Raw genomic sequence first — 20,584 nt, forward strand, 5'->3', positions numbered from 1 at the left:
TTTCTTGGCTTTAATCGCATACATTTGCACTTAGCCAAGTGTTTCATGATTTAACATATTTCTAGTATGTTTGGTACATCATGGCATATTAAAATGTTTTTCTGAGACTGAACTAAAGTGTAAAGCATACATTTCCTGTTGCCAGCAGGTGGCGCTATGACTAACTGAATATTGTCATATAGATGTCTTTAGGCCAGGACTCTTATCACACATGTGAAGTTTGGAGCAGTTCGGACATTGTATGCTTGAGTTACAACAGCTTCCTGTTTCATGGCGAAACATTGAACTTTGCCAGGCCGCCACGGACACGCCCTTCAGAGAAAACTCTAGATCTTCGCAATTTAACGTCTTAAAGGCCTTTAGATTAGATTGACCAAATATGATGTTGGTCTGATTAAAGCTCTAGGAGGAGTTCGTTAAAGTACAACATGTGGAAATGGCAAAAACTGCCAAAATTTTGTAGAGAAAATTCAAAATATCTCACTTCCTGTTGGGTTTACAACTTTTGCACCCAGGGGCTTTTTTGTAGGTATTGGGCTGTTACATCTGTCTACCGAATTTCATAACTGTATGTGAAACATAGCACGAAGGGCGCTTAATTTAAATTTTGTAGGTGGCTCTATCGCTCTATCGAGCCATTTTGCCACACCTAATTCTGAAACCCATACCAGATGTAAATTTTCACCACTTCTGACGCGTGTGCAAAGTTTCATGAGTTTTTGAGAACGTTTAGGCCCTCAAAAATGCGATTCATTTTGGAGAAGAAGAATAATTGGCTGAGCAATTCCATTAGGGTCCTCACACCATCGGTGCTCTGGCCCTAATAATCCTTAGGGGATCAAGAGGGCCCTGCACGAATTTTCGCTTGGGCCCTAATAATAAACGGAGCAATTCCAATAGGGTCCTCACACCATCGGTGCTCGGGCCCTAATTAAAGCTGCAAGCAGCGATGAAAGGGCCCTCGCACCTGGGCTCACCACCACCCGTTGGCCTTAGGAAAACAGCGAATAGTGTGCAACATGCATGTAAGCGAGTAAATACAGGAGAATTATGGCAAAGTCATTTAAAAGTGCCACACTTCCTGCTGCCAACAGGTGGCGCTTTGTCCGTAACCGAATATTGCAATATAGATGTGTTCAGGCCAGACATATTATCAAATGTGTGAAGTTTGGAGCAGATCGGACATTGTATGCCTGAGTTACAATAACTTCCTGTTTCGTGGCATTAATTGCATACATTAGCACTTAGCCAAGTGTTGCATGATTTAACATGTCTTAAGCATGTTTGGTACTTCGTGGCATATTGAAATGTGTTTCTGGGAGTGAATTATAGTGTAAAGCAAGCCATTTCCTGTTTCCAGCAGGTGGCGCTGTGACTAACTGAATATTGTCATACAGACGTCTTAAGCCCAGGACTCTTATCACACATGTGAAGTTTGGGGCAGATCGGACATTCTATGCCTGAGTTACAACAGCTTCCTCTTTCATGGCGAAACATCAGACTTTGTCAGGCCTCCACGGACATGCCCTTCAACGAAAACTCAATATCTTTGACATTTATCATCGTTAAGGTCTTAAGATTAGACTGACAACATATGATAAAGTTCTGGTTAAATCTCTAAGAGGAGTTAATCACAGTGTAAAACATGACATTTCCTGTTGCCTGCAGGTGGCGCTATGACTGTAACTGAATATTGCTATGAAGATGTCTTCAGGTCAGGACTCTAATAAAATACGTAAAGTTTGGGGCAGATCGGACATTGTTTGTCTGAGTTACAACAACTTCCTTTTTCATGGCGAAACATCAGACTTTGTCATGCCGCCACGGACACGCCCTTCAGTGAAAACTCTAGATCTTCGCAATTTAACGTCACAAAGGCCTTTAGATTAGACTGACCAAAAATGACATTGATCTGATTAAATCTCTAGGAGGAGTTAATCACAGAGTAAAACATGTCATTTCCTGTTGCCTACAGGTGGCGCTATGACTGTAACTGAATATTGTCATGAAGATGTCTTCAGGCTAGGACTCTAATAAAACATGTGAAGTTTGGGGCAGATCTGACATTGTATACCCGAGTTACAACAACTTCCTGTTTCATGGCGAAACATCTAACTTTGTCAGGTCACCACGGACATGCCCTTTGGTAAAAACTCTAGATCTTCGCAATTTAACGTCACAAAGGCCTTTAGATTAGACTGACTAAATATGACATTGATCTGATAAAATCTGTAGGAGGAGTTCGTTAAAGTACAATGTCTGGAAAATGCAAAAAACTGTGAATTAATTCAAAATATCTGACTTCCTGTTCTGTTTCGGATTTCGCTCCAAGAGACTTTTTTGTAGGTATTGGACTTATAAATGTGTGTACCGAATTTCAAAACCCTAGTGAAATGTAGCGAGAGGGGCTGTACGTTAGATGGCGCTATCGAGCCATTTTGCCACGCCCAATTCCGAAACCCCATAATGTTTGGAAAAGAATGATAATAAATATAGCTGCGAGCAGCGATGACGGGCCCAAGCCCGGTGGCACCGCCACCCCGATGGCTTCAGGGCAACTGTGCACGGCGGGCAATAGGCAGTTAAAATGGTTAAACATCGAAGGACTATGTCAAATTCACTCTACATTTACTGCACTATAAGGTGGTGCTATTAAGCCCCTCCTCCCTGCCTGTTTCTAAGGCTTTGCCCATGTCTACTGGTTAAGAATCATGATGTGTGTATGGAGTTTCAAACAATTTGAAGCATGCTAAGAGTCTCAAAAGCATCCAAAACGAATATTAAAGTTTGATGCGTTGCCAAGGTAATTGTGTTTGAGATATCACAATTCTTTTCAAAGGTCTACATCTGCCATGTTTTGACATTATTCAAAAGAAGTTTGAAGAAAATCGGGTAAAAATAAGATGTTGATCTCAAAAGCATACTGAAAGTAACACATTTCCTGCTGCCAGTTGGTGGCGCTATAACTTTGACTCACAATAGTCACATCTATTTGATCAGCCTTGTACAACGAACACACAGCCGAAGATTCATCAAAATCAATTAATGTATGCAGAAGTTATAACACTTTGTTTCCCTTTTCTTGCCATAAATTCGTTGCCTCGCCACGGCCAAACCGTTTGACATATCCAAAATCCATTTGCAATTAAATAACTTCAATGTGTTAGCACCAAGTTAAAAAAGTTTGGTGTAAATTGTATAAACCCTATAGGAGTAGTAGTATAAAATTCATAGCCTGTTTTTTTCAAAAAATTTATATTCAAACCAAAATAGCTGACTTCCTGTTGGTCGGAGCTGATGAGTGTAAATTAGAAAATTGTCCGGATTGATGAGAACAATATGTGTACTGAGTTTGGTGACTGTAGGAAAAACTAACCCCCCCACTTTTGTCAAAAGGTGGCGCTACTGAGCCCCTCCACCACGCCCATTTCTATGGCTTTGTCCATGTCTACTGGTTGACAATATTGATGTGTGTGTTGAGTTTCATGCAATTTGAAGCATGTTAAGAGCCTCAAAAACACTCAAGAATATTATTAAAGTTTGATGTGCCATGGCAACAATATTTAAAATATCACAAATCCTGTCACAGGTCTACATCTGCTGTGTATTGACATTACACTGATGAAGTTTGAAGCAAATCAGGTAAAAATAACAGAGTAAACTCAATGCATTTTGAAAGTGACACACTTCTTGCTGCCAGTTGGTGGCACTATAACTTTGACTCACAATAGTCACATCCATGTGATCAGACTCCTATAACGAACACACAGCTGAAGTTTCATAAACATCAATCAATGTATGTAGACATTATAACACATTTCTCTATCTCTTTTCTCGCCATAAATTCATTGCCTCGCCACGGCCAAACCGTTCGAGATTTTTCATCATCAGTGTCTTGACTTCATGCTGACCAAGTTTGGTGGTGATTGGATTAATCGCCTAGGAGGAGTATATCAAATTCCAGAGCATGTGTTTTTCAAACAACCCTTAATAGCTGACTTCCTGTTGGGGTGGCGTTTAACTTAGAGCATGAAAGTTGCTCGGCCCGATGAGGTCTATGTGTACCGAGTTTCATACTAATACATGCAAGTGTGTTCAATATATGGACGAAGTTTTCTAACTTTTTTTCAAGGGGGAGCTGTCGAGCCCCCCTGCCACGCCTGGGTACCAGCCTCTGTGGCGTCCTAATGGCCGCAGATTCCAATGTGTGTGCCAATTTTCAGGATTTTTTGCCCTCAAAAAGCCCCGGAAGACGGAAAAAAAAAATTTAAAAAATCCTTGGGGGATCAAGAGGGCCCTGCGCGCTAATTCGCTTGGGCCCTAATAAATGTAGCTGCAAGCAGCGATGATGGGCCAAAGCCCGGTGGCATCGCCACCCCGGTGGCTTCAGGGCAACTGTGCACAGCGGGCAATGGGCATTTAAAACAATTAAGCATAAAAGTACTGTCAAATTCACACCACATTTACTGCACTATAAGTTGGCGCTGTAGAACCCCTCCTCCCTGCCCCTTTCTAAGGCTTTGCCCATGTCTACTGGCTAACAATCCTGATGTGTGTGTTGAGTTTCAGACAATTTGAAGCATGCTAAGAGTCTCAAAAGCATTCAAAACCAATTGCAGGTGTGAGGGAGAGGGGGGGTTGTTGGAGGTGTTAATGGTGTTTTTTCAAACCTGCAATAAAACTCATTCAGATCGTCTGCCAATCGTTGATTCTCCACAGAGCTGTGGGATGGTGTCTTGTAGTTGGTGATGTCTTTCAGACCTTTCCACACTGAAGCTGTGTCATTACAAGAGAACTGATTCCGAAGTTTATCAGAATAATTCCTCTTTGCCACTCTGATCTCCTTTTCCAGTGTGTATTTGGCCTGTTTGTACAAGACTCTGTCGCCTTTGGCCTGACGGAGCTGGCTGAGTTTTGCAGTGAACCAGGGTTTGTCGTTGTTGTAAGATAAATGAGTCTTTGTAGGAATGCATAGATCCTCACAGAAACTGATATATGAAGTTACAGTCTCTGTGAGCTCGTCCAGATCGGTGGCAGCAGCTTCAAAAACACTCCAATCAGTCCATCCGAAACAGGCTTGTAAAGCCCACTCTGTTTCGGTGGTCCATCTCTTTACAGTCCTTGCTACAGGTTTAGCTGATTTCAGTTCCTGCCTGTAGGTTGGTATGAGATGAACTAAACGGTGATCAGAGAGCCCCAAAGCTGCCCGTGGGACAGAGTGATATGCATCCTTTATTGCTGTTTAACAATGGTCGAGTATATTACTGTCTCTGGTGGGACAAGTAACATGCTGTCTGTATTTGGGCAGTTCACGTGAGAGAATCGCTTTATTAAAGTCCCTGAGAATGATTAGAACAGAGTCCGGGTGTTGTTGCTCGCTCTCAGTGATCATATCAGCGAGTATCTGTAAAGCCGAGCTCACATGCGCTTGCGGAGGAATGTAGACGCTCACCAGAATGAACGAGCAAAACTCCCGCGGCGAATAGAACGGCTTGCAGTTAATGGAGAGTGTTTCAAGATCTGGACAGCACATCTTCTTTAACACCATTACATCTGAACACCACCTTTCGTTAATGTAAAAGCACGTCCCGCCGCGCGATTTCCCTGTTGATTCTGCGTCGCGATCTGATCTAAACAGCTGAAAGCCCGGCAGACTTAACACGCTGTCCGGAACGGCGTCGTTCAGCCAGGTTTCCGTGAAGCACAGAGCAGCCGAGTTCGAAAAATCCTTATTTGTCCGGGAAAGCAGAAGGAGTTTGTCCGTTTTGTTGGGCAGAGAGCGGAGATTCGCGGAGATTCCGCGCTGTCTGAGCTTCACGAGGGCGCCTGCGCGCTTCCCCCATCTGCGTGTCCTGAAGCGTCTAAACAGCGCTGCCGCTCCACCAACTACAACATTCAACAAAACGTCTGAATAATCGAAATCCGGTAAAAGATTTTGTGGTGTGTACTGCCGAATGTTCAGCAGTTCATCCCTGGTAAAACTTATGGTGTTTGAAAAACAGAAAACAGGAAAAACTAACAAAAACAGAACAAACACTGAAGAGCTAAGCACTGTGGCTGCCATGCGCGGCGCCATCTTGATCTACATATCATGTGTTATATGTCATTTGATAGGTCTCACAGAGTAGAATACGAGTATAATTGTTTTGTACAGAATATTTGCTCACATGTGATAATTTAAACATGACATGAACACTTATAACACAGTTTAACATTTGATGAACGGAGCTCATGAAATCGTACCTCTCCTCTCTAGTGGCATTGCAGGAAAGAGTACAAACTTCCGATTGCACTGCGATTTGAACCCCTCATCTACGTATGACGTCAGCCGACGTACATACTATATTTAATAAAAGCACGCAAAGTTTTCAAAATAAAATGCCCCAAAAGAAATAATATATATGAAAAAAAATAACAAAAATGATTTATAATCTGGTGTAACAACATATCCCTGCTACAAGCATCGGCATAATCCAGCTGATCAGGAGATATTGATCACACAATTATGACACATAAAACCCCACAGGCGCACAGGCTAACCAAAACTAAAATCTAGCTATCACTTGGCAATTTAGCTTATAACTTAATGAAACAGGCATAGATTGTAGAAAATGGCACATCACTACTTACAGTGGATTCTCCCGATTGAAATGAGTCCAAGATCACCATAATCCAATAAACCGATGACAAGTTACTCCACTTGTAAGAACGGTTTTAAAAATGCCCATAAGGGGGAGCCAATGGATAAACAAAAAGGCTACCTTCCAAATGCTGTAACTTTTGATTTCTTTAAGGGATCGCCACAAAATTTGACCCAAATACAGCTCACATATAGGGGAACATCACCAAAATTGTTCCCCTATATAGATTTGAAGTTATGAGTCATCATTTTTGTGCATGTCACTCAGAAAACAAAAAAAAAATATTAAAATGCCTACCTTTGTTCCAAATGCTATAACTTTTGGTTTCTTGAATTTGATCCAGATACAGCTCACATATAGAGGAACATCACCAAAAAAGAATGAACCTGCTACAATATTTCCTTCATGAGATATTCCATTTTAAATTAGAAAGATGTCAATTTTCCCTTTTTTTCCACTTTTGTTGTTGTTGTTGTTGTTGTTTATTTGCAGTTTCTCAGCATGAGAATGTCCAAATTTAATTTTTTATTATTATTATTATTATTATTATTGAAAAATTTAAAATGTTTCCTTTGAAATGATTTGGAATTGGTGGGAAGGAAATATAAAGACCTGATCACTTTAATTGAATACCCCTGGTCTATACTTCATACTGTAGTGTTAGTCATGCATTGCATGACTGTATACTGACAGTTGTTTAATTGTTGTTTACAGCTAACCTTAACTTCTATCCAGTATCATATGTGTTTCTGGACTAAAACATTGCATTTTTTTCTTTTTTAGCATCAATAATAAGCTCCAGCAGCCAGAGGCTGCATCAGGAGTGCTGGAGTATGCCATGAAACACTTTGGAGAACTGGTAAGAGCTTTAAACCATAAGTAATCTGTTTGTTATTCATGCAATGACTACATAAGATGAGGCCTTGGATGAATTTCACAAAGCCTGTCAAGAAAGACAGTAGCTAAGGCTTTGTACACATTTAACATATGGATGGGTCACAGTGGTCGACTAGACTAGACTTGAGATTGTCCTGTTTGTTTGTTGCATGAGCTCTTGAAGCTCCACCCTCCTCCACCCAGGAGAGCAGCAGCTCATTTGCAATTAGAGAGAGACACTCCCCCCCCACCCCCCCACCCCAAAAAAAAGACTTATATCTTGTAAAAAGGGGCATAAAGGGTGCCCTTTAATTTGAGTCAAGTCAAGTCATCTTCATTTATATAGCACTTTTCTCAAAACAGATTGTTTCAAAGCCGCACTTTTGTGCCAGCCAAATTACTTGTCTGGCCCGAATAATACAGAAAAATTAGTCGTTTCCGCGGATCTATGCAAACTGGAATCATTTTGATAATGTTTTATCTATAGGCTACATAGGGAAAGGAATGGGAAGGAGGCCTTTGCAGGGGATGGTTTAGTTGACACTTCAGGGCTGCATTTTTATCGTGTCTAGGCGCAGGTCCTTCATCTCATCTGGATACAGCCTGGATCTGGCAGACTACGGCAAACCTTGGGATAAACAGAGAGAGACTAATATTAGCATAGACACCATTCTTCTTATGATGTAGCAGATACATCAGGTGTTATGAGTAGTGTTCCTGGTTCCAGCTGACCTAATTTTTGCAGCCTAGCAATTTACATGATTTGAATTATAGAAGTAGATAATGTGTATGCCAGGTTAAAGAGATGTGTTTTTAGTCTAGATTTAAACTGACAGAGTGTGTCTGGTTCCCGAACAATGCTAGGAAGCCTGTTCCAAAGTTTAGGTGCTAAAAAAGGAAAAGGATCTAATAATTAGATTCTCTGTTTTTTCTGAATTTAGGGTAACACTTTATAATAACGTTCAGTTATAAGTCACTTATAAATTATTAGTTAATGATGAACTAATCATTTACAAAACATGATTATATGTTCATAAATGAATAATAAGTGATATGTTAACATTTTATGAATGTTTTATTAATTCAGTTATAGGTCATTTATAAATTATTAGATAATGTTGAACAAATCATTATTAATAAGTGATATACTAACATTTTATGAATGTTTTATTGGTTCAGTTATAGGTCATTTACAAATTATTAGATAATGTTGAAAAAATCATTTACAAAACATGAATATACATTCATAAATAATGTGATATACTAACATTTTATGAATGTTTTATTAATTTGGTTGTAATTCATTTATAACTTATTAGTTAATGATCAGAGTAAATGAGTATTAGTACATTAGTAAATGATCAGTATATGATTTATTGATGAAGTTGTAAGTTGTGACGCTTTGGAGGATGGACTTGCAGATCAGGGGAATGTTTGCAGCGATTAAACACTTTAATTTCATTCTGTAACTCACACAAAATTATGTTTTGCTGTCATTACACTGATAATGTAGCACACGCATCTTTTTGTCTATTCTGTATACTGCTTTTTGTAATGTTTTAAATAAATTATTGTGACTAACGTACATTTATCTGCCTGTTACACTAAGTATATTGTCAAAATGGTTATGCTTAAGGTTATAGGGTGGAGTAGGGAGCTTAAAATTATTCCTTTTATACAGTAGTATATCAACTAAGATAACAGTCACTGTAAATCTATATTGCGTTTTTATTTTTGTGAAGTGGCTAAAAGTGGTCATGTTTAGGTATAAGGGGTGAGTTAGGGGCTCAAAGATATAATATTATAGTAAAATATCGGGATTCGTATAGATTTTTATATCCTGTAACTGAAAGGTATACTTTGCATATGGCAAATAAATGGTAAATTTACACATTGCAGTTTGTACATAATTTCTAAAGAAGATCTGCAAATGATATGTAACACATTTATTGTCATGATCACTAGTGAGAGTGCCCTATCAGCCACTAGAGGGCACTCCATCCCGGACTCTTGTTTTCACCCCTTGGACTTCATTACCCATAACACACTTCCCGGACAATTATCCCATGTCATTACACCCAGCTGTTTTGTGTTTCCTCATCAGTGTCTGTCTATTTATACCCTGTTTGTTTCTGCTTTAGTCATGGAGTTTTCAGTTCAGGTCACCAGTTTCTTTGTTTGTTTTCTTGTTTCTTGTTTGACTGCTTTGTGGATGTTGACCCCTGTCTGTTTTTGTATATATGACTTTGGATTACCCATTAAATACCCTGCACTTGGATCTGTCTGTTCGTCTCTGTGATTTACCGTGACAGAAAACTCCATCACTAAGAGATCCAGCAGGATGGCTGGAATTCATATCACTCCCCCGGCTACTATAAAGGAGCGGATGGCTCGACTCAATTTTGATGACCCTGAAACAACAGGGGGTGGAGGTAGGAGGTTTTGCCCAATTGTTTTGGACCCTGGCGGTGGTGCTGGGATATAATGATGCTGCTTTAATGGACCTTTTGAATGGTTGCCTGGATAACTCGTTACCTCTGTGGGAGATGGATGGACTGGGAGACCTGGACTTTTGGGGGTTCGTCCACTATCTCGAACTTCGGAGTAAATGGGCCACACCAGGTCAGTCAGACCCCGCTACAACCAATGAGTTCGCTACAGTCAGTGTGCACGCTCCAGTCCGTGAATCCGTTCCAGAAGCCACAGAGGAGGTGGGCACTGAGCCTCTGCTTCACCCAGGTAAAAGGAGGAGGAGGAGGAAGAAGGCTTCCTTCATCCTTCAAGGCCCGGAGGCCTTTCCAGAGTCCGCTCCAGCCAGTAAGTCCACTCCAGTCAGTGAATCCACTCCAGAACCCGCTCCAGCCAATGAGTCCGCTCCAGTCAGTGAGTCCACTCCAGAGCACGCTCCAGTCAGTGAGTCCACTCCAACCAGTGAGTCCACTCCAACCAGTGAGTCCACTCCAGAGCCCGCTCCAGTCAGGGAGTCCACTACCAGTCAGTGAGTCCACTCCAGAGTCCGCTCCAGCCAATGAGTCCGCTCCAGCCAAAGAGTCCACTCCAGAGCCCGCTCCAGTCAGTGAGCCCGCTCCAGCCAGTGAGTCCACTCCAGAGCCCGCTCCAGCCAGTGAGTCCGCTCCAGCCAGTGAGCCCGCTCCAGCCAGGGAGTCCTCTTCAGCCAGGGAGTTCGCTTCAGAGTCTGTTCCAGCCTGTGGGTCCACTTCGGTGCCTATAGATGAGGTAGGCACAGAGCCACCGCCTCACCCTCATAAGAGGAGGAAAGGGAGGAGAAGGGCTGCCTCCATCCTTCAAGGCCTGGAGACCACTCTAGAGGTGGTTCTTTGTTTCCCCAAGCGCCTTGCCCTGCCGGCGCCAACTAAGTGCCTTGCCCTGCCGGCGCCACCTAAGCGCCCTGCCAGCGCCAACTAAGCGCCCTGCCCTGTCGGCGCCAACTAAGCGCCTTGCCCTGCCAGCGCCAACTAAGCGCCTTGCCCTGACGGCACCGCCAGAGCAGCCTGAGCCCACTGCCGTCCCAGAGCAGCCCGAGCCCGCTGCCGTCGCAGAGCAGCCCGCTCTCCTTGATACGGCCACGGAGGCCGTCACCGAGCTGCCCGCTCTCCCTGATACGGCCACGGAGGCCGTCACCGAGCTGCCCGCTCTCCCTGATACGGCCACGGAGGCCGGCACCGAGCTGCCCGCTCTCCCTGATACGGCCACGGAGGCCGTCACCGAGCTGCCCGCTCTCCCTGATACGGCCACGGAGGCCGTCACCGAGCTGCCCGCTCTCCCTGATATGGCCACGGAGCACCCTTGGTCTGTCCTGCCGCCGCCCAGGCCGTCTGCCCTGTCGCTGCCAGCCCTGCCGCTGCCGCCCAGGCCGCCAGCACTGCGGACGCCGCCATCCAAGCCTTCTGTCCTGCTGCTGTCATCCAAGCCTTCTACCCTGCCGCCACTGCCCAGGCCGTTTGAACCGTTGAAACCCGCCTGGTCAGTTCCTCCAGTGCCGCCCTGGCAATCAGCCAGGACTCCAGACCTGTCGGCGCCCGCCTGGTCAGTTCCTCCAGCACCGCCCTGGCAATCAGGCAGGACTCCAGACCTGCTGGAACCCGCCTGGTCAGTTCTTCCAGCGCTGCCCTGGCATTTAGCCAGGACCCCGACCTTCAGGGAGCCCCCATGGTCTGTTCCTCCGGCTCCCCCCTGGCCTTCAGCTGGGGACTCTGGACCCAGACTCAGACCTTTTGTACACAGACCAGCTTACAACTTCATCAATAAATCATATACTAATGATTTGTTCAACATTTGTTCATGATTAACAATTTTTTGAGATGATAGTAAAACAATTTTGTCATAAATACCAATTATTATAAGTGATAATGTATCAACTAATAACTTATAAACCATCTACTAATGATCTGTTTGATTTATTTGATTAAGATAACTTAATACTTGTTATAACACTTATTAATCATTTATGAACATATTATCATGTTTTGTAAATGATTCATTCATCATTAACTAATAACTTGTCTCATAACTGAATTAATTAAACATTCATAAAAAGTTAACATATCACTTATTAATCATTTATGAACGTATAGCAATGTTTTGTAAATGATTTGTTCATAGTTAACAAATAATTTATAAATGACTTATAACTGAATAAAACATTCATAAAATATTTTATATATCTCTTATCAAACATTTATAAATATATATTCATGTTTTGTAAATGATTTGTTAATCATTAACTAATAATTCATATTTGACTTATAACTGAACATTATTATAAAGTGTTACCGAATTTAGTAGTAGGAAATTACTAGTCATCCATTTTTTAAAATCAGATATGCATTCTGTTAATTTTGTGAATTGGTAAGTTTCGTCAGGGCGCAAAGAAATATAGAGCTGAGTATCATCAGCATAACGGGGAAAGCTAATGCCATGCTTCCTAATGATATCTTCCAAGACAGTGACATCACCAAATTACTTGTCTGGCCTGCATAATAGTAGGAGTACAACCATTTTTAAATATGTTAAATAACAAGACATGTTTCTTGAGTACCAGATCAGCACATTAGACTGATCACTTTTTTCTTTATAGGTTTTACGCACACAGTTTTCTTTGTAAACTAGAGTGTTAGCTGTGGAAAAACAAAAATACTGTTTAGACTCTACAGTGTTTTTTTTTTTTGAAAAGTATTACATTGGTGTCGCTACATTGGTGAGCAGATCCGTTTCTTTCAAAAACAATGTTGTAGTGATTCCAATTTTGTTGATATATTTGATATTTAGCAGATTTAATTAGTTTTGACTAACTAGTTCAAGTTAAGTATTTAGAGCTAGTTCCCTTTCTATACTCTCACTCATACTGCGTATGGGGAAAAGCTCCTTTTTCCTCCTTGCTGAAGCCTTTTTCAATAGCGCAGTGAAACTGCACGTCTATTGGCTCAAAGGAATGGAACTCTTTGAACCAATGACGGCGCGGCGTAGTCGCGCGAGCCAATGGCGAAACAGCGCGCCAACAAGCCCGCCAAAACGGGCGTGGCTTATGGTTATATAAGCCGGTGTTTTCGCCATGGATTCAGTTCTCTCTCCTTCAGCGACGATCTACGCTTCGCTGGATCCTGCTGATCGCCTTTCGCCGCTGGAACGAGCTCTCTCCGCCGTTGAAGAGGCCCCACAGAGGACAGCTGAATTCCGCCACAGACTGCCGCCCAGAGCGCTGCTCTCGCCGCCCGCTGCGAGCTTCCGGTTTCGCTTTCAGCGAGTCATCCGGCGAGCGCTTCACAGCGCCTCAACGCGGTTTTCCGCCGCTGTTCAGAGCATCCTTCCGCAGTCTATACCGCTCTAAAAGAGCCCCCCCAAGCGCCGTTTTCACGGCGGCGGCGTCCCAGTATGCCGCGCCACGCCTGTGGTACCTGCAGAGCCCCACGCAGACGCCACGCTCACCGAGACTTCATGCCCGCACTGCGAGTGCATGAGTCTCACTTCTCTCCGCCCTCGGATCGCTTTCTTCACGGAAAGCGGCTCCGCCTCCCGCGCCTTCCCATCTTCTTCCTCCCGCGAGCCGGCAAGGAAGAGACAGCAAGGCAGAGGAGTTCAGCGCTCGGAGTTGGGAGAGCTTACGCCGGCCCAGCGCCCGCCGACCTCTCCCTCTCCTGTGAGAGAGCCGTCCCCCGTCCTCTTTGCACGCCCGGAGCAGCGTCCCTCAGCGGAAGCGAGTGACCTCATCTCCTTTGGCGGCTCGGAGAATGAGCAGCGACTCCATGTCGCTCGCGGCATCCGAAGCGGAGGAGTGGGTCGGCGACGAGGAGCCCGCCCCCCTGCCGTCACTAGAGCCCATTGACTCCAGGCCAGGAACGGACGCCGAGTTAATCTGCATCCTTTCTAAGGCCGTCGAGGAGCTCGACCTGGAATGGGCCACACCAGAGGAGCCGACTCGCAGTAGGCTGGATGAGTGGTTTCTGCCGGGGCCCCGCCAGACCCCTCGCCAGCAATCTGCGCCCTTCTTCCCCGAGGTCCACGCAGAGCTCACAAAATCTTGGCGCGCCCCATACTCCGCCCGCCTTCGCACTTCTTCACATCCAGATAGCCCCCCGCCACAGGCGATTCTTGAGATTCGCCTTCGAGGGTGTGGCCTATCAATACAAGGTCCTGCCCTTCGGGCTGTCTCTAGCTCCCCGCACGTTTACCAAGTGCATGGACTCGGTGCTTCTCCCTCTAAGAAAGATGGGGATCCGAGTTTTGAATTACCTCGACGACTGGCTCGTACTGGCCCAGTCTCGTACCGAGCTAGAACACCACAGATCCGTGCTCCTCAGCCACCTTCAGTGCCTGGGACTCAGGGTCAACTTTGCCAAGAGCTCACTGCTCCCCAGCCAACGTATCACGTTCCTGGGCGCAGTCTTCGACTCAGTCCACATGAGGGCTGTATTCTCCCCAGAGCGCGCTCTGATGATTCAGAAGCTCTCGGCATCAGTCAGGAACAACGCGTTACCCTCTGAAGACTTTCCAGAGGATGCTAGGGCTGATGGCTTCCGCCTCCCCGGTACTGCAGCTCGGCCTCCTACGTATGCGGCCTCTGCAACACTGCCTGAAACTCAGGGTTCCACTTCATGCTTGGCGGCACGGCCGCTTCTTAATCAAGGTCAATCAGGCCTGTGTTACAGCTCTGAGACCTTGGACGAACCCCAGCTGGTTCAAGCGTGGAGTCCCCCTTCAGGCGGTATCAAGAAGGAAGGTGCTCTCGATGTACGCCTCCAACACGGGTTGGGGAGCTGTTTTCGAGGGCAGACCGGCCTTCGGCTCGTGGACCCACGAGCTGAGCCATCTGCACATCAACTGCCTCGAGATGCTGGCAGTAGAACATGCCCTGGCCACGTTCCAGACGTTCCTGAAAGGACACCACGTCCTGGTCCAGTCGGACAGCATGGCGGTTGTGTCTTATATAAACCACCAGGGAGGCCTTTCGTCCAGCCGCCTTTGTGCCCTGACAAAGCACCTCCTCGAATGGGCAGCGCCCAGGCTGCGGTCGCTCAGAGCGACGCACATACCTGGCAAATCAAACCTTGGGGCAGACATGCTGTCACGGAGCAATGTCCCCTCAGACGAGTGGATGCTCCACCCCCAAATGGTACGGAAGATATGGGAAATCTTCGGAAAGGCAGAGGTCGACCTCTTCGCCTCAGAAGACAGCTCTCACTGCCCGACCTTCTTCTCGAAAGAGACGGATGCCCTGGCCCAAGCCTGGCCCAGGCTCCTCCTTTACGCTTTTCCCCCGTTCGCAATGATCCCTTACGTGATCAGACGAATCAGGGAAGACAAACACAGAGTCCTACTGGTGGCCCCACTCTGGAGGACCCAAACCTGGTCCTCAGAGCTGTTCAGGCTCTCCACAAGAGACCCATGGCCAATCCCCCTGAGAAGAGACCTCCTCTCTCAGGCGAATGGGACGACCTGGCACCCCCAGCCCCAACTGTGGGCTCTGCACCTATGGTCCCTCGATGGGAGCCGATAAGCCTCCCCGGGAACATTTTGCACACCATTTCTCAGGCTAGAGCTCCGTCCACCAGGCGTCTCTACACCCAGAAATGGTCGGTCTTCGTTGACTGGTGCTCAATGCGCAGCGTCGACCCTGTGGAGAGTGACGTATCCCAGATACTGTCTTTCCTCCAGGAGCGGCTGGATAGTGGTCTCACCCCTTCCACGCTCAAGGTCTACGTTGCAGCCATTGGAGCGTTCCACGCCCCTATTGCTGGCCAGACGGTGGGCAGAAACGGCCTTATTGTCCGTTTCCTAAGAGGTGCTAGGCGTCTTAACCCCCCTAGACCACTTACCGTTCCCTCTTGGGACCTTTCCACTGTCCTTGCAGCCCTCAAGGGTCCGCCCTTTGAGCCAATGCAGTCAGCTGACCTTCGGCCCTTAACGCTCAAAACCGCTCTGCTACTCGCGCTAGCATCGGTTAAGCGCATCGGCGACCTGCAGGCCCTCTCTGTGAGCCCTGCATGCCTTGAGTTCGGGCCCAACGACTCTAAGGTCGTTCTAAAACCCGGACATGGCTGTGTCCCCAAGGTGCTCTCAACCCCATTCAGAGCACAGGTTATTTCCCTCTCAGCGCTACCTCCTTCCACGGACGAGCGAGAGGTGCATTTACTCTGCCCCGTCAGGGCATTGAGGATCTATGTTGAGCGGTCTTAGCCGTTCAGGCTGTCAGACCAGCTCTTCATCTGCTTTGGCGGCCGCACCAAAGGGTCTCCGGTCTCCAATTGCTCTATGCTACTCCTCTATGGGCCTGGACTGCCCCATAAGAGTAAGAGCTCACTCCACTAGAGGCATGGCCTCATCCTGGGCGTGGTCTAGTGGCGTTTCTCTCAAGACATCTGTGAGGCGGCCGGCTGGTCCTCGCCGTCCACTTTTGTCAGATTTTACAATTTGGACATCCCGACTTTACATGCTCGGGTCCTTTCGGTGTGAAAAGACGGCCTCTCTGAGCACCATCATCACGCTCTCCCAGGGGCCTTCCGGCCCCTGTGCATCTAGGGTTCGACGGCTTTAGCCCCTCACATGTCCACCGGGCCCCCCTGGCGCCCACGTTATGTTTTGTCGTTCTCTGTCGCGGCACGGCGTGATTGAATTTGTTCCCCATACGCAGTATGAGTGAGAGTATCGAAAGGGAACGTACTCTGTTATGTACGTAACCTCGGTTCCCTGAGATACGGGAACGAGTACTGCGTATTATGCCGTGCCCCAACACTGCGGCTCAGTATCGTCGCTTCAGCCGAGTTAAACTGAATCCATGGCGAAAACACCGGCTTATATAGCCATAAGCCACGCCCGTTTTGGCGGGCTTGTTGGCGCGCTGTTTCGCCATTGGCTTGCGCGACTACGCCGCGCCGTCATTGGTTCAAAGAGTTCCATTCCTTTGAGCCAATAGACGTGCAGTTTCACTGCGCTATTGAAAAAGGCTTCAGCAAGGAGGAAAAAGGAGCTTTTCCCCATACGCAGTACTCGTTCCCGTATCTCAGGTAACCGAGGTTACGTACGTAACCGAGTACGTTTTATGTATAATATATTAAAACAAATACACATTTTATACTTATAGTCACTCTGTTTTTGGTATTTTTCTGGCCCTTGTAGCAGAATTCAGGCTTATGAGTGTTGATTTGCTTTATATTTTTCTGTTGTAGCCTTTCAAATGACATACAGATACTTTTTTATGCTATATGAGCAATTAGAATTTACACACTCATTCATCAAAACAGCCTGCTTTAAAAAAACTTAATTTCCTTCATTTATAAAATATGACCCGGTGAAGTGTTATTTCAAACATTGCTAAGCTATCCATTACTCTGGCAGATCCTCACAATGGGCTCGCTTGCTATCCCCTTCCATTAAATGTTGGGACAACAATTGAAGCTGTCTAGACTCAGCTGTCTGCATTCCCATGGATGTGATTGTGTGAAGTTTGTGTGAATATCCTGATGGTTCATTACCAAGATGAGCTTAAATATTTTGGTTTACTTAGTTTTTCACAATTGCTAAGAGACATTTCTTGAAAACCTTCAGTCATTTCCTCACAACATTAAACACAAAACCAAATCTTCAAACTACATTTACAAAACCCCTGACAAAATCATACAATCGGCTCAAAACCATTTCAACTGTGCTCAAAATCAAACAATGCTTTCAGATCATACACGAATCAGTCAATTTATAAACTCTACAGATCATTCATTAGACTTGCCAATGTCCAAATGCAAAAGCCCAAAAGTTCAACGAAAACTCTAAATGAAAAGTTGTACAACTGCAAAATCAAAGTCAATGAGAGATTCATTCTGCCTCAGTATCATGTCTTCATGTTGGATCCAGCCTGAGGACTTTGTCCACATCACAGACAATGTTGTCTCTTGCCAGGCAATGGAAAAAAACTCTCTAGTGTGCTGGATCCAGCCTTGATAATATTCTCCACACCTTGCTCTTTCTCATCCTCATCCTCTTCCTCCTCTTCCACCTCCTCTTACACAAACTCTTCCTCCTCTCCTTCTCAGATTGTTTCCAACCATTGTCTGTATCAACCTCTGCTACCTGTGCACTCTGAGCTGGCTTATATTTTGTGCAGTTGATTTGATCACGTCATTAGAAACAAGTGTGAACAATTTTGAGCTGTTGTTTTTAAACAATGACAACTATGTTGTAATTGTGTTTAAGATTTGCCACTTGTGTTTACCGTTTTGCAGCACAAGTGCAAAATCTGTTTTAGTGAGTGAAAATGTGTTTAGGTTTTGGCAAATAGGAGTGCATGAGATTTGCAAGTGGTGTCTAAGGCCTTGTTTACATCAGGTATTAAGATGCGTTTTGGTCGATCGGATCACACAAGCACATACACAAGGGAGACACATACCTGTTTATACCTGGTGTTTTAATCCATCTCTTTTGTCCACTTTCAACCACTTCTGTCATGATTTCTTCGAGGGGAGGGTCTATGGACAGGTAAATATATGTTTGTTTGTTTGTTTGTTTCAGATCTTTCGATCTAATTGATAAAATGATCTTGTGCAATATACATATGTAGATGCCCAGAGATGATGAAAAAACATATGTAGAGCAGCAGCTTTCTTTTCTGCTCTGTTAGCCTCAAGACCACTCTGAACGCTGTGAGTGCATGTTAGAAATCAGGAATGGTGAGAGATTTTTCATCTTCAAACCAAACTTGAGTCTTCAGCTGATAAAGTTTAAAGGAGACCTATTGATGCACCTTTTTACAAGATGTAATCTAAGTATCAGGTCTCCCCAGAATGTGTCTGTGAAGTTTCACCTTGAAATACCTCACCTATTTATTTTACCATGTTGTAAATACCCATTTTTGAGTCCTAGCAAAAACATGCTGTTTTCGTGCATGTGTCTTTAAATGCAAATGAGCTGCTGTTCCACCGCTCCTATCCAAAATAGCGTTTGTTTCATTCACAGCTCCTGCATGCATTGGATACACTGCAAAATACTAACAAGACATCTGCTTGATTTTGATTATTATCTATATCGTGATCACTCTCAGGGACATTGCAGTTCTTCTTCATCAAGAAAGTGTATTATCTGAATGCGTTTTAAAACTAGTTTAAATTTCTTATTTATCGTTTTCTGAGCGAACACATCTGAAGAACACTCACAGAAAGCTGGCTGTCAGACGGCACATCTCTTGAGTATTAAACTAACTTCTCGTTCACGTTTTATTGTGCTTAAACTGTCAAATACACAAGGTTATGTCAAAAACAAACAAAATCACATAAACACAGTCGGTTATGTCTGTGAACGTCAACAGCAGGGACAGAAATCGCATGTGTATATTAGATATTGGCACATTCCCTTCAAAAATAAAACTAATTGACTGTGTCAATGTTTATGCGGCTCAGATGTCAGGAGTAAATGAAGACCGTTATGTTCACTCTTACATCCAACAATAAAACACCTCAACTGCTTTTCAGACATACTTGTCGCTACAGCTGCTAGATACAATGGCGTAGATACAATGGCAGATAGTGTACAACTCGCTCTGGGCGGAAACTATGCTAATACGGCAGAGTCCGTCAGCAGTTATGGGCAGGGCCTATACAATGTGACATCACATTGTACAGAAAATGAAAATGGTTTGTTCTGAGACTGTGGAGGTTTTATTGGGATAAAAAAAGAGTGGGTGGATTTTTATCATTATACACACATTTATGTTCAAACACCATGTAAAGGTGAATTTTGCATAATAGGTCCCCTTAAATCCCGTCTGGCTAGCGCGCTTCTCTCAATGTTTATGCGTTAGTTCAGTAGGCAGAGAGTAGGCGGTCTTTTGTGGCTGTTCAAACACATTCGACCACATGAGCATATACACTACGAAAGCAATCCGGTCAAATGTGTTTTCTACAACATCTGGAAGTGGTTGAAGGTGACAAGCTCAAAATATTTTAGACCCCTTTTACACCTGTAGCATTGTCCATTTGTGATCCGATCGACCAAAGCATCTTAATAACAGGTGTAAACAGGGCCTAACTGCCTGAACTTGTTGAAGGTTTTACAGAAAGAGTGATTTATTTGACAAAAGGGTTTAGGCCTTTGAGAATTTGGTTCAGAGAATGGCGTTTTGTGTCTTAGCAATTGTGAAAAACTGTAATTTGTGTTCTTGAGCAAGCACTTTCATCCCCTCTAAAAGAAATTTTAGTCCCTGATTTTTCTGACTGCTCCCATTACGAATGATATTATGTGTGCTCTGAGCTCTTTTTATTTATTTCCATCATTCATCCTTTTATGTTTTGTCTTCCACTACAGGAGATTCAGGCCACCTGGTACGAGAAACTTCATGAGTGGGAAGATGCTCTGGTCGCCTACGATAAAAAAATTGACATGAACAAAGATGATCCGGAGCTAATTCTTGGTCGCATGAGATGTCTGGAAGCGCTAGGAGAATGGTATGCACACATAACTTGTCAGTTTCATTCTTGAAAGGCTCATTCTTGCTTGTCTACAACTTTGGTTCTTTTTTGGAATTTTCATTTGTCAGTCTTTGCATGTCATTTATACGTTTTATT

General features: G+C 44.6%; 1 protein-coding gene across 1 annotated transcript in view; it reads left to right on the forward strand.

The window, feature by feature from the left end:
* The first annotated feature begins 7,388 nt into the window (after positions 1 to 7,388).
* The window catches only part of LOC125280006 (serine/threonine-protein kinase mTOR), a 178,071-nt gene continuing 164,875 nt past the window's right edge, over positions 7,389 to 20,584 (forward strand). Inside the window, exons 1-2 of the mRNA XM_048210303.1 lie at positions 7,389 to 7,500; positions 20,325 to 20,464. Coding sequence (XP_048066260.1) covers positions 7,480 to 7,500; positions 20,325 to 20,464 — 161 coding nt within the window. The 5' untranslated portion in view covers positions 7,389 to 7,479. The remainder of the gene's footprint in view (positions 7,501 to 20,324; positions 20,465 to 20,584) is intronic.

The sequence above is a fragment of the Megalobrama amblycephala genome, linkage group LG12 (assembly GCF_018812025.1).
Source record: "Megalobrama amblycephala isolate DHTTF-2021 linkage group LG12, ASM1881202v1, whole genome shotgun sequence".
NCBI classification, from domain to species: Eukaryota; Metazoa; Chordata; class Actinopteri; order Cypriniformes; family Xenocyprididae; genus Megalobrama; species Megalobrama amblycephala.